The 14959-nt window shown below is 36.6% G+C and overlaps 1 protein-coding gene across 1 annotated transcript in view; it reads left to right on the top strand.

Annotated features, from left to right (window-relative positions):
• LOC140654844 (protein zyg-11 homolog B) overlaps positions 1–14959 on the top strand; it is a 22624-nt gene extending 7665 nt beyond the window's left edge. The window contains exons 3-14 of the mRNA XM_072868632.1: positions 1176–1930; positions 4564–4704; positions 5955–6131; positions 6302–6366; positions 6969–7068; positions 7150–7200; positions 7852–8013; positions 8121–8168; positions 8827–9024; positions 9117–9169; positions 9804–9901; positions 12316–14959. Coding sequence (XP_072724733.1) covers positions 1176–1930; positions 4564–4704; positions 5955–6131; positions 6302–6366; positions 6969–7068; positions 7150–7200; positions 7852–8013; positions 8121–8168; positions 8827–9024; positions 9117–9169; positions 9804–9901; positions 12316–12506 — 2039 coding nt within the window. The 3' untranslated portion in view covers positions 12507–14959. The remainder of the gene's footprint in view (positions 1–1175; positions 1931–4563; positions 4705–5954; positions 6132–6301; positions 6367–6968; positions 7069–7149; positions 7201–7851; positions 8014–8120; positions 8169–8826; positions 9025–9116; positions 9170–9803; positions 9902–12315) is intronic.

Genomic DNA, 14959 nt, shown 5'->3' with positions numbered 1-14959 from the left:
ATTTGCTCTTTAGAAAGGTCTGCAAATCTTAGTATTAATTTGACTTTGTCACAGAGGCAATTACTAGCTCGTGACTTAAATCCGAACTGTAGTAGCAATGATGTTTTTATTCAAATATATTGCATTTGCAGTTTCTTTTCAATGTTCAGTATGCTTGAAGATAGGAGATAAAAAACGTGAGTGTTGACATTTAAAACCCTCTAGAGTGAAACTAGAAGGACATGGTCTTCCTACTCCTTTTGTGTGCATGCTTGTGCAACCATATCCTTCTCATATGACTTTCTATAAAGCAGTAATCCTTCTGTTGATAAGATACAAATAAGAAATCTTGGTGTTTTTTCAATATGTTTTGGATAATCCTGTGCATGGAACTAAATGTATTATTTCAGTTAGGATGTTGCCAGTATGCTGCGAGAGAAGACTGCTTATGCAGTCTTCTTGCTACAGAGCAAAAAGATAATAATCTCAAACAAGATTGTTGCATTTCCTTTTTTCATTGCTGTCTTTCTCTCCTTCCCACCCTTTCCTTGTCCTTATCTTTCTCTTCTTTGAATCACTTTTTAGATTTCTTTCTCACATTCAGCTTGTTTCTGAGCAACACTCCTACCTTCTTCATGAAGGATATATAGAAGAACTTAATTAGCTTAGTGTAGTGTATTGATCCTACTTAGGAATTTAATCAAATGCTAAATTATTCAATTGAGTTAAGGCAAGATAAGAACTGGTCATTGATTGCTGGTACTGTCTTGAGGTTAATGGAACTGTGACCAGGGAAAAATAACTTTCAGAAACTTTGGAATTCTGGTTTTAGTACATTTCTAGCCAGTTCAGTGAGAAAATCCAGAAAATGCAGGCAGTAGTCTGCATGTTTTTGAATCATATTCACATTCTCCTTATTGCACGTTCCATGTTCTGAACCAAACAGGTAATGTGTATATACTACATCTTAATTTATCTGTCCTATTCTTAAGCCTGGCATTTTCCAAAAGTGAGATCGTAATCTTAAAAGTGGAATCTCAAATATAAAATTTTGGGATCGTGGCATAGTGGTTCAAGACGAACTACTTTGCAATTAATTTTCTGTGTTAACACTTTGTACCCTTTGGGTTCTTAAAATAAATTTTAAGTGGTGTTCTATAACACTGGAGCCAAACACTAATGCTGTTTTCCAACAGGGCTTCTGAATGATGGAACTGTGGGCATCTTCCGAGGCAACCAGATGCGTTTGAAACGAGCTTGTATCCGGAAAGCGAAAATCTCTGCTGTGGCTTTCCGGAAAGCATTCTGCCATCACAAGCTGGTAGAACTTGATGCTACTGGGGTGAATGCTGATATAACAATCACAGACATTATAAGTGGACTTGGCAGTAATAAATGGATCCAACAAAATCTGCAATGCCTTGTGCTGAACTCACTAACTCTTTCTTTGGAAGACCCATATGAGAGGTGCTTCAGTCAGTTGTCTGGGCTTCGTGCACTGAGTATTACCAATGTTCTGTTCTACAACGAGGACTTGGCAGACGTTGCTTCACTTCCTAGATTAGAAAGTCTGGATATATCAAACACCTCTGTCACTGACATAACAGCACTCCTCACCTGCAAAGACCGACTCAAGTCTTTGACCATGCATCACCTGAAATGCTTGAAAATGACCACAACACAGATTCTGGATGTTATAAGAGAACTAAAATACCTGAATCACCTTGATATTTCAGATGACAAACAGTTCACATCAGACATAGCACTTCGTTTACTGGAACAGAAAGATATCCTGCCTAACCTTGTGTCTTTGGATATTTCTGGAAGAAAACACGTTACGGATAAAGCTGTAGAAGCGTTTATTCAGCAGCGGCCCACAATGCAGTTTGTAGGACTGCTAGCTACTGATGCCGGCTACTCAGAATTCCTAACAGGAGAAGGAAACCTAAAGGTTAAGTGGGGGAATTAATTTTACTGAAAAATTACAATGTGCAGGAAAAATAGAACTCATCATTTGTAACAAACGTATGTGGGTGTTTCAAAAGGAGGCTGTAGGTTCATTTTTTTTAACTGTTAATTGTAATTACTGACTTTATGTCAAATTCCTACTTAATTCTGGCACAGAAACTGCTAAATTTACATAATGCTATTGTAAGAAGCATCTATGTTCTGTGCCTTTTCAGTGAGCCTTAGATCCCAATTTAACATACCAGATCTAAGAGAACAGAACTTTGTCTAGTCTGAAGTCATTTACTAGAATAATATTCTCTGGTTTCCAGCACAGTGTCTAGCATAAGGCAGCAATACGTAAGAGGTGGAGATGCAATTTGCATAAGCTTTGAGCAGTTCATGATTAACACAGCAGATACAATAAAACTTAATAACTGAGCTGCTGTTGTACTCCATCACCACTTCTATGTCCTATTACAATATTTCTACCCACCTTGAAAGGTCTTTGGGTGATGAACTTATAAGAAGCAATTACTTACAATGAAAAAATTCCTCTTCTTGAACAAATCCTAAATTACTTAGCCCCTTAGGATGAGGTGATGTTTGCTGAAGTGCATTTATTTATCTTCTAATGCCAGGCAACAAGACGTCGTTCCCTGTTCTGTAGAATATGCATGTACTTACTGGAGAATGAGCCTATCCTGTCCCTGCTATGAAGGGGTCAGAATTAAAGAAGAGAGAGAGATGTTTTAGACATGTCAGTGGTATATCATCTTTGACTCTTTGAGGTTTTTATTCTACTGTGCCATGAGGATGATGGAAACTGCAGTGGGAATGAGGAAGAGTTTGCATAATGTGTCCATAGTTCAGCCTGTCTCCTGTGCAAGTTGTTTTGCACTTCAGTTCTAAAATTCAGAATGCTCTTGTTATAGACAAGTGAGGTAACACAGCTACAAAATTTTATAATTTTTTTTTTCCTGAAACTTTTGAGGGTTGTTAATGGCTGAGTCTCTTGAGTACTTAGTTGTCACAGCTGATAGCAATGTGTATGAATGTTGACATGCACTGTTGGAGAAAGCAAGTTCCCATTTGGCGTGATTGCGTGGCATCAGGAAATTATACCTTGTGTGGTATAAAATATTTCAATATAATCCTTGCTATTTAGAATACATGCTTTGTACAAGTGAGTATGCTACAAAAAGGCAGGAAGGAAGAAGGTTCTAGTAATGCGAAAATCATGATGGACTTGTAGCAGTGTAGTTAGCAAAAAGCAGTTTGCATTTCTTTCTTTTTTTTTAAGGCATAGTTGTCAAGAAGAGACTAGGCAGCGATTGGGTCTTTTTGCTTTTCTTCTTTTTTTTTTTTTTTTTGTGTATGACCTAAAATTCATTAGTGACTATACTGAAATATTCGGCTGCTTAGTGTAGATACTGCTAAAGAATAAACAGGACACAGCATTCATGGAGACAGTAGAAGTAAAATATTACTGTCTTTACAGCAGTCCTGTGAAATTTGATTATAGAAATTCTTGAAAGATTAAACACTAGTCAGACATTGTAGTTGAGAACATGAAGCCAAGTGGAAATTCTTCATATAGTGTATATTTGCCTGCAAAACATGTCAGTCCTGTTCTAATCAGTAGAGAATATAAAACAAAATCCAAGATGGTATCGGTTGTCTCAAGGCTGTAATATATTCCTGATGTAGCAAGTTTTGAAAAATTTGGCTCTATACAATACAGGATGCACGGAACGTGACACTTCAATCTATGAACATGTGCTTTCCCTTATGTGACACATTAAGTAGAACAAGTTCTGCATGCTTCCCTAAGAATTTTAAAAAACAGTGATTGCAGCAATGATTCATTAAATAGTAGGACTGAGGAACAAACCATCTACAGTTATACAGTTTACAGTTATAAAGTAGGTAAAATATATTTAAATGGAAAATGCAGCAGATTGGGAAGTGGAAAAATTTGCAGCTAGTTGCTGATTTAATATTCTGAACTTAAGCTCGTATTAGTCAACAGTTCATAGCTTTTATGCAGTCCTCACCTAGCTCATTGTTTAGTTTTCACATGTATTTAAAGTCTGGTTTTAAGAATTACTTCTTTTGCAGAGAGCATGAGTTAGTTCTGTAATATGGTGCTGGAAAGCTGTTGCTACAGATATAGCATATAGGAAACTTGATGTAGACAAAGAATGGAAATCTTATTTATTGCCAGAACTAGAACCCAGAGCCAAAAAATTACAGCCAAAATACCATCTTTGTCACTTTATCAGCTGCATTTGACAGAGCATTCAGTTACAAATAGCTTTTTTAGACATTTGGTGCATCATAAGCAGCTTTTGTTAGTTATGAAGTGCTACTTTTACTTAGTGGTTTCATACGGTTCTGCTTAAAGACATGACTGAAGCCTAATTTTGGCTTATAATGTGGATTCTTCTTTATGAAGAATGTTTGAAGATTGTGTAGTTCTGGGTTAATATGACCAGATAAAGTAATCATTTGCTTACTGAAGGATTTGGCTAAAAATATCACCACTTTTGAAACTGCAGCTTTGCACTTTTTAAGAACAAATAGCTCAAGATGTCATCATTTTACTTTAAAAAAAGATTATTTCTCTGTTCATAGGTGTCAGGAGAAGCAAATGAAACTCAGATTTCTGAAGCACTGAAGCGTTACAGTGAACGGGCCTTTTTTGTGAGAGAAGCACTCTTTCATTTATTCAGCCTGACGCATGTAATGGAAAAAACAAAGCCTGAAATTTTAAAGGTAAAATAATATAGTTTTGATTGCCATGCATTGTTCCTTAAAATGAGCCTATCCCCAAAACCCTGGTATAAATTATTTTATGAGCTTTTACATTGTTTGGTTGTGATTTTTTAAGATTAAAATGTTAATGTTGGATAAAAATTAACAACTATTTAAACAACAGTGATGTAAAAGATGCCCTGTAGCGTTTTATGTTCGGTAAAATTGATCTGGACTAGCGTATGGTATCTAAATTTAGTAGCATCTAAATTAATTTTTTCATGTAATTTTGAATATGATATGAAATTTTCTTCAGATGCTGAATTCTGTCATTGGAACATATCTGTATTGGGTCAAATCAAAGGTCTCTTTAGTCTTATTCCCTAGGTACAACAGTGCCTTCTGCTGGTGCTTACAAAGCAGTAATTATAAGGAAGGCATTCAGTGATATTTCTCTCCACTGTCACCTTCCAGAATGATAGCAAGTGAATAAGTATTGTTAGTGTTCTATATTGGGCTCTAACTTGGAAAATCCTAGAAGCTGCCTTAGAAATCCATTCTAGGCATTGGCTTTCCATGTCTAGAACACCAGAAATGGTTTAATTTTTACTTTGATCATAAAAAGAGGCATCAGTAGGACAGATGATTTTTGTTTTTCCTATCCTCTTTGAAATTGAGCAAGTGACCTTGATTTTGTTGGCTTCAGTGTCAAAAAGACTTTGGCAATCAATAATCAACAAGAAAAATGTTTTCTTAGGTGAGATCACAATCAACATACATAGCCAAAAACATAATTCAGGAAGAAGGTGCGAAAAATATATCCTCACCTAGCAGCTTAGGATGTGATCTGAAATGGCTAGTCACCAAACAACAAGCCACTACATTGTTAACTATTACACTGCAGAAACTCTGTCCTACCTCATTCGTCTCTGAAAGGGTTTGGTGATTATTATCCCAGTGTGTAGAGCAAACCTTGGATCTTTCTAGGAATCTCTTGCATTCCATGCTGCATCTCCTTTGAGAGACTGCCGCAACCTGTGCGAAAGAACTTGGAGAAATAGAAGTTGTCAGCTTTGAATCGGTGAGCAGAAGGAAATGTTCTTCCTGAGAATTAAAATCACACCAGATGGATTTTTCACTTAAGTTAAAAGGGAGGCAGAAACTGGGTGCTCTGAGTCATTGTTGTGGCCTCAAGCAACAGTGGATTGCTCTTGTGGGGTGTGTGCGCAAACATGTAACTAACTAACATGGGCAAAACTCTTGCATTTCAGCTTGTGGTTATTGGAATGAGAAATCACCCCCTGAACTTGCCTGTGCAGTTAGCAGCAAGTGCGTGTGTCTTTAACCTAACCAAGCAAGATTTAGCAGCAGGCATGCCTGTGCGGCTTCTGGCTGATGTCACTCACTTGCTCCTGAAGGCCATGGAACACTTCCCAAATCATCAACAGGTAAAAGACAAAATTTCTTTATTTTCTGTAGGATTCCCTGTCTTGTGGATCTTACAAAAAGTTTCTCCACATCTCATGACTTCATGGAAATATGTTTAATGATTCATAGCAAGAAAGTATTCTGAAATATGTATGCCTCTGATGAAGTAATTCTTTTTCATTTCTCATAGCTGCAGAAGAATTGCCTTCTTTCACTATGCAGTGACAGAATCCTTCAGGATGTTCCATTTAACAGGCAAGTTTTATATGTCAGTTAAAATGAGTTGTAGTATTGCAGAATATTTTTCTTTGTTGTCTGTTCCTTCAGAAGGTTTGTTTCTGGTCTCAGTTTTGCTCAGTTTAAATCATTCTAGTGTGCTGAATTTGTCTGGCCTATACTATTTTGGGCCTGTAATTCACAACTGAATATAGGTCTGAAAAAAATCCTTTCGCATACAGGTATTTTTTACTTAACCTGGGTGGGTCTATCACTAATTGTGTGTAACAGAAGTCAGGATTTCTCTGGGGAACTATAGGATTGCTTTTTGAGGATTTTTCTACTTAAATGTTTTGCCCAAATGCTTTGAAGTGTGTTGGTCTGATGTTTCAGAAGATTGTGTCAAATTTTTCTTCCTTCTTTGGAGACAATTCCTGTGCACTTTGGTTATATAATTAGAAGTAAGAGACCCTAAGCAAACAACTCAAAGCTGACTGAGGCTCATGCAATACCTGTAATTTCACTGTGTATTTCTACTTTTTTTTTTTTTTTGGTATGAGGCATACTTCTTCCAGTTTATTTTGTATTGTCTCATAAGACTTAAGAGACTTCTGAAAATTAAATTTATTTTTAACTTCCAGGTTTGAAGCAGCCAAACTTGTTATGCAGTGGCTGTGTAATCATGAAGATCAAAACATGCAAAGGATGGCTGTAGCCATAATTTCCATTCTTGCCGCAAAGGTACGAAATTTAAGCTTTGAGGTGATAGGATAGTATTTCTAAAGTCTAAAAAATTGTTGATATGGTTTTGTTTGTTTCCAGCTTTCAACAGAGCAAACAGCTCAACTTGGCGCAGAGCTCTTCATTGTTAGGGTAAGTCAGATACTTTCCTGACAGTCAAAAATACCATCCTCTCCAGCTATTTATGCTAACAGTGTTCCTAAAGATACAAAATAAACATAAGTAGATAGAATTCTAAGAACACATTAACTTGTATTCATTTGAAAGTTTTTTTAGAAGAGAAAAGCCTAGAGAATTTGTTAGAGATAGTATCAGAGACAGTGGCATTGAGACATATTAGCATAGATGAAAGGAAGACAAAGTGGAAAAACTTGACACAATTAATACAAAGCAAAATAGCAAGACAACTCTTGAATTGAAATCCATTGTATAAGATGAAAGATGCTCAAAAACAGAGTATCTGAAGTAAATAGTTAGTACTGTCAATGTTCACGTGGTCCAGAGTTCTGTGGATGGCGTTGTGCCATCTGTAACAGTAATTAACGTGTAATTACGGTGAAAACAAAGGACTTCCTCTAGCAGGCAACCATGTTCAAAGGGAAGGTAAAAAGTTTAATAGCTGTTTTATTTTGTATAGTTTGGTCCCAAACATGTAGATCTTTACTCTGCATATGAATGATAGCTATCCATTACCCCAGTCAGTGCAGAAAGAAGCAGAGGAGCTAACACATTTTTTGATACGCAATCATAACTGCGATTTTTTTATTTCTTCCCCCCTCCCAGCAACTTCTACAAATAGTTAAACAGAAAACAAATCAGAATCTTGTAGATACTACCCTCAAGTTCACACTGAGTGCACTTTGGAACCTCACTGATGAATCTCCAACAACATGCCGGCACTTCATTGAGAATCAAGGGCTAGAACTTTTCATGAGGGTCTTAGAGGTGAGGAGTACAGTTTTGGTGGTGGATTATCAACATAGGTTTATAATTAACATTGTTTCAATAATAAACATAAATGGTTACCTATAGTTTGTTTCTTTTTTCCACAGTCTTTTCCATCTGAATCATCCATTCAACAGAAAGTTCTTGGACTTCTGGTGAGATGAAAAAAAAAAAAAACAACCAAAACCAAACCAAACACCACACCCCACCCCGTCAAAGCAAACTGAAATATATACTTTTAAAAACTGATTTTTTTTTTTACCCCATGTTAATCTGAAAACTTGCCTAATATTTTTACATTCTTCTTTAATCCTTATAGTGTGCATTATTCACAATTGACATTGTTTTGGACTGTTGTACCAATTCTCCAAAAGCACTAGTTATATTGAAATTGATGGTTACAGTAAACAAAAAAAGCTTTTAAGAACGGGCAGTGAGTAAGGCTTCAGATGAGTCCAAATACAAAAAGTAGTTTGAAAATAAGTGGAATTCAGAATTGCGCACTGCTGAAGTTTACTGAAATTGAGTGTGTTTGTTAAAACTAGCCTTTAATTTAGTGTAATCTGCATGCTAATGGCCTAAAATTATTTATGAGAAAACCTCTTTGTTTTGAGGCAAATTCCTGCATTAGACTGGAAAAGTTTTCAAAAGCAAAAGTAGTATTTTGGCATCTGGTGGTCACCTGGACCTATGAAGATCTCATCCTGGTGTTTAGTGTTTACTTGCACAACGTAATTCAAGTTTATATGTTTATCTCAGTCATCTCATATTCTTTGTGTTGATATTTTCTTTCCTCTGTTTTTCCCCCTCCAGAATAACATAGCTGAAGTTAAAGAACTCCATTCTGAATTAATGTGGAAGGACTTTATAGACCACATCAGTAAATTATTGCACAGTGTGGAAGTGGAAGTTAGCTACTTTGCAGCAGGGATTATTGCTCATTTGATATCTCGAGGAGAGCAGGCCTGGACATTAAGTCGCAGCCAGAGGACATCTCTCCTTGAACAGCTGGTACAGAAATGATGGTGAATTTTATCATACTCTTTAATATTTTTTCAATGTTTGTATTTAACAATGAGTGTTCTTGGTTCTGTATTTTGCAGCATTCTGCCATTTTGAATTGGCCAACCCCAGAATGTGAGATGGTGGCTTACAGGTAACTATTGTCTTGACTTAGAGATTGGAAAATAAACTGAACTAGATTTAAAACTTGTTCCCAAAGCAGAGCGAGCTGCTAGTGAGACATGGTTTTGTCCAGTGGAAAAACACCTATTGGCTTAAAATATACAGCATGTTAATTTTCCCTTTGTGACCAAAGAAGGTTAGGGACTCCTATGAAAGGCAATATAATGTTTTTCTACCTGCTTTTCTATTAAAGGTATTCAGCTGCATGTCTAAAAGACTCAGATGCAAAGATTAACCAGTAAAGTTATAGTGGCTAGCACTAGGTTAGCACTATCTGTCCTGGGTAAGGAAGCTTAAGGCCAAAAAGTACAATTAGATAATTACTGTCCATCTAATCCTTATAATTTCCACTGGTTTACTCCTGTTTTTAAGGAGCAGGAGGCATCCAAATGCTATGGTAAAAGCATACCACATATCCACTATATATGATTTTTGCTAGTAATTGTCTTAAACATTAAAAGGCTTGCCTGCTGCATCTAAAACTCTAGTTTATCAAGTGTGTCTCCTACTTAAACTTGTAGCTGAATGAGTGGACAACATGTCACCTCTGAAGTAATAATATCTAGTAGTAAAGTGAGTTGCTGTTCCTCTCCTTTTTTTTATAGGTCTTTCAATCCATTTTTTCCGCTACTTGGCTGTTTCATGACACCTGGTGTCCAGTTATGGGCAGTGTGGGCCATGCAGCACGTCTGCAGCAAAAATCGTATGTATTAAGATAATATTACCCTTAAAATTCTTATTTCTTAGCATATTATTCACTAGCATGAAGTGGCAAAAATAATAATTCCTAGAGTATTCGCTCCTAATCCTCTGGAGAAACTACATTTAGGCTTTGACTAAATGCGGCAGGAAGAGAGTAATAAAAGTTCATTATGTCCTTTTTATTTACTGGGATTTTACTGTTAAATGCACAGTATTAATTCCAAAATGTGGACATGTGTTAAGATTAACTACATTTTTGGCTTGCACAGGTGTTTTCATTCAGAAATGTAAATATTAATAATGGGCAAGACATTTCTTCTAAATTAAGAACAATGATTGTAGCAGGCAGCTATCTCTTACTGTCAGAACAGAAGTTTTAGGTAATCCTCATCTCTTATCGCCTTTTTGCAATAACTTGCTATGACATGAAGGTCAGTTTCTTAATCTGTCTTTCCCATCTGCACAACAAGAACACCAGTGTCTTGTTTGTAAAATGACTTGAGAGCATGTGATGAGATGCACAAGTGTTGGGAAAGGAAATAAATCCCCATAGCATACCTAAATGTAAGACTGGACAAACCTTCCTGGCTTTTAATGCTTTTTTTTTTTGACATAAATTTGTATGACGTGAATGTGTGTATTGTCATTAACTTCTGCCAGATATAAAGCAGCTTTCCTCTAAAGTATTAGAAGTATTTTCTGTGCCAGTTTTTTAATCTTCTTGACAGCAGTATATCTATGCTTGTTTATCCCTGTCCCATAAATCACTAATGCTACAGTGAAAAGACATCTATTCAGGACCAAACAATAACATGGCATAATATATAATTGCACATAAAGTACTGTTTTCCTACTCTTCATAGAGCTTGTAACTGTAATGAGACACTGTCCAGAGATCTGTGAGGACTTTCCCATGTTGAAGTGGGACTGTTCTGACAAAGGTGTTTTACTGGTCAGTCTCTGGATAACAGTTTTTGATTAAGACCTTGTAATTCTGTATTAATGAAATTAAAGCAAGCTTTCTCCCCCTCTTTGTGCCTCAGCCCTGTTAACTTAGTATGGTCCTATTTGTTCTATTTATTTTTAGTGTTTATTTTGTGCTGCCCTAACCTCTGGGCTTTCAACATGCCACAGAGGTTTGTACTGACAGTGAGTAACTGCTCTGTAGAATGGAGAGGCTGGAAATACTTGGATGGCGTGCTCCTGATTTGAGACCAAGACAGTATTCCTGAAGTTTAGTTCTGGTAGTAGTTGGTGCCAGAAGCTTCTGGACAAAGTTGCGGAGAAACCAAATATTTGGTAGCAAATGTGATAACCTACTCTGAGGGAAAATGTGTTTAATTCTGAAATATGGATATTTATTTGGGGGGAAAATCTTCAGCTTTTGGTGCTTGGCACCAAGAAGGCTTTTTGTCCTGGAGAGGAGATGCGTTTTATTTTGACCTCCTCTTTTAGATGAGGGTGAAAAGTAGTCTGGAATTAATGGGATTGATTTTTCTTGTTTATTTTTTTCTCCTTTTGCTGTTTCTCTATATCATATCCACCACAATGAGCTAACTTAACTAAAATACTGGTAGCACTGCAGTAAATGTGATCCCCAGTGAAATGCTTAATGTCAGCATTTTAAACAACTCTGGTGTTGCTTCACTGAGATGAATGGTGAAATTGGGCACATTGGAGGTAATCCTCTGTGGATTGCATTAAAGTCATCCTGACCTTTTTGTAACAACTTCTGAAGCTTGCATGTTACATTAAACGTATGGCTCTTTTTATAGCTGGTCCCCGCACGTAATAACACTGGAACTGACGTAGGTGCACTTTCAACTTTTTAAAATCAATAATGAAAGTGGAAAGAAAAGCATAATTTTATCCCTGAAAAGGCATTCATAGCAACTTCTAACTAGTTAAAGGCCACCATTAATAGTATTTGGCAAACCGTTCTCTCCTATTCACTCTACAAGCCTATACAAATGATGTGGTATATCTGGATACCATTTTTTTGTAACTGTTCTGTACCGAGGTTTTTGGCAAAGGTGATATTTTTACCTAGGTACTCACAGATACTATAGTACTTCTGATTCACATTGCTTAAAATTTAATATGTGCACTTAAAATGCCTGTAGAAGAGGTGGGGGAAGAGAGAGAATACTGCACATATTATAAGGCACTTTCCAGTCAGCTAAGACAGACATGGAAACAGACCTGATTACAATCATAGTCCTGTCCAAATGACTCTGTTGTTGTGTTGTCAGTTGTTGAAGTACAAATGCACTTCTGTAGGCACTTCATGGAGTGTCCTAGATGTTGCCTGGTCTGGGAGGACAAAAGTGGATTTGAAACAGTGTTTACAGTATCTGCTACATTTACCCTAGATACTTTTTTTTTTTTAATTCCCTTTTTTTAATCTTGTTGCAGCTGCGAGGTACTGCAGCATGTTAATTGAAGAAGGTGGTTTACAGCACTTATACAACATCAAGGAAAACGTCCAGACTGATCCACATGTCCAAAGGATTGCAATTGCCATCCTGGATAGTTTGGAAAAACACATTATGCGTCATGGGAGACCACCTCCAAGCAGAAAACAGCAACAAAATAAACCAAACTGAAAGCTGCAGGTCTAGGAGTGTAAAGTATTGTCTCTGTAATAATCCTTTCTGATGTGTCTGTAGTTGGAGTAACTTGTAATATAGTGGTCACCATTAAAGTGATTTGCCGATAATTGTGGTACCCAGAACCATGTATGGTAACCTTTGATGAATGTCAACTTTAATGGCAACCGCATATGCAACTTGTAAAGGGTCACTGCTTGAGCTGGTCATACCTGTACGGTTACTGCTGGCTACGAAGAGATGGGACTTGTACAGATCAGTATGCACATCTGAAAAAAAGACTGCTAGGAATATCTTGTTTTGTGACTTCTGGGAGAGAAAGTTATTTTATCCCTATGATTGCTGTTCATAACACTGTTTACCAGTTTGGTGTTTGAATAGAACTGTGTGTGGTTGTGAGATTCAACACTTTTACAGATTAAAACAAAAGTACATGCATGCAGGTTACAATGAGACTTGTAACTAAGGCGACCAAAATGTCCATTGTCTCATAACCCTTCTAAACACAAATGGGGTCTTCAACTTCCTTTTCCTCTTGCCTGCAAGCTGTGTTCTTTTGTTTTCCTTACTGCTAGAACAATGCCTTTTTGCAGTTCAGCTCTCCGGAGTCCTCCCTACTCTTAATAAGGTGGGAATCGGCATTGCATCAGGGAAAGGGGAAACCTGCTAAAGTAAAGCAATAGAAACAGGATTAAAAGGAGACACAATACTAAAAGGATGAACTAAGCTTGAGATTTTAAACTTGGTAACAAGAAGGGGGTTTTGTTGTTGTTTGACTACTTTTGGTTGTGTGTGATATCTTTCTTTTGTTTTTAGAATACTGATAGAGAAAGGAGAAGGCTCATTGGAGCAAAATACTGACTTGTCTTCATCGTGAAGGGGATTGCATGTCTTGATAGGAGGCCCAGGATATTTGGTCACCTTATTTATAAGAGACTAATGATTGCTCTGTTTTCTGTAAATATTCTGTCAGTATTGTGCAGTGAATTATATTTCCAAGTCCTCACAGTGCAAAATACCACCCAATGTTTTATGTAAGCCCTGTGTCAATTTCATTGTTTTGTGAAGTGTGAAATTTTACATAAAGATGCTAATTGTAACACCTTATTTCTTTCTTGGTTACCTATGGGTTTCAAATGATGTGTTGAATGAAACATATTGCACAGCATACAGATGCCTGGTAAAATACAAGTGATGGAAGCAAACTGCATGCCTGTTCAAATTCAGATTTATTTCAGGTATTGTTTTTGTTTATCTGGTTAGTCTCCGTATTTCCATGGCAACTGACTGATATTCAGAGACTCTGTAAATATATTGGTAATTGAGTTTAAAAAGAAAACTTATGTTTGGTAGTTTACTAGCAGGGATGGCTTCTTCATGATGACCATATTTTACTATTTTTAACTCCTTCCCCCTCCCAACTCCCATCCTTCAAATAAAAACATCACCTCTAATCTTCAATAATCTAGTTATTGTGTATTTCAGCAACTTCAAAAGGTACTGATCCAGTAATTTAATCAATGTTGTGTAATTGCTTTTTGTACAAAGGTATAATTTGGCTAGCATCATTTTCATGTGTGTATCTGGTTATATACAGTTTTCTTAATTCGGAAATAAATTAAATTGGTTGTAGCTTTGAATTATGAAGGTGGTTTAAAAAATGAAAAATGGCCTGCAAGCCTTTACCCACCACCCTTTTGAGATGTCTGCTATGGTACTTGTGCTACAAACTTTCCGTTACATGAAATGAAACACAAAACTTGTCAAAATTGCTGTTAATAGAATGAATACAAATGAATTGCTACAAGATTTTAAAATAAAGATGACAACTCTCCTTACAGTACTGGTTTTTCCTAATAACAGGAGAACTTGCTGAAGCATCTTAACTAAAACTGTGGGAAAAAAAAAAATCTACTGCTACACACAGCACAAAATGAATGTGATACTGGCATCAGTCCAGAGGGTGAAGATGTCACTTCATAAAGTTCTGCAACCAGAAAGCACAGAGATTGTAAATGATGTTCCATACCCTTCTTGTTTTGTTCCCACATGCTTCAGGCAAACAAACAGTGAGCAGAATTCTTTAAAACTGGAAAGTATGAATGCCTACAAGGTATAAGTCCACTAAATTTACTTGCATGTGCCAGTTACAGAAAGGTCTCTTCATGTTCCTGTGCTTCAGGAGTTCCTGCCAGGGTAGAATAATTCTGGAAACAACTTTTAAACTCTTGTATTTCACCTGTGGTATTTGCTATCTTTTTTTGTGAAGGCTGAAGATCACAACTGCTTTACCTTTGCAGATCTTTACATAGGAAACTTGTACATGTATAATCTGGTAAGGTTACCTCACCCACAGAATTGTTCAGTTAACTTTTGGCACAACTGAAATTGTGGTATGCTTTGAGGCTATCATAGCATGAAGTGATGCCCAGTTCCAATGTGGTAAGCCA

This window comes from Ciconia boyciana, chromosome 7 (assembly GCF_034638445.1).
Source record: "Ciconia boyciana chromosome 7, ASM3463844v1, whole genome shotgun sequence".
Lineage (NCBI taxonomy): Eukaryota > Metazoa > Chordata > Aves > Ciconiiformes > Ciconiidae > Ciconia > Ciconia boyciana.
The sequence above is the reverse complement of the archived record's forward strand: the minus strand, read 5'-3'. Positions and strand labels throughout refer to the sequence as shown.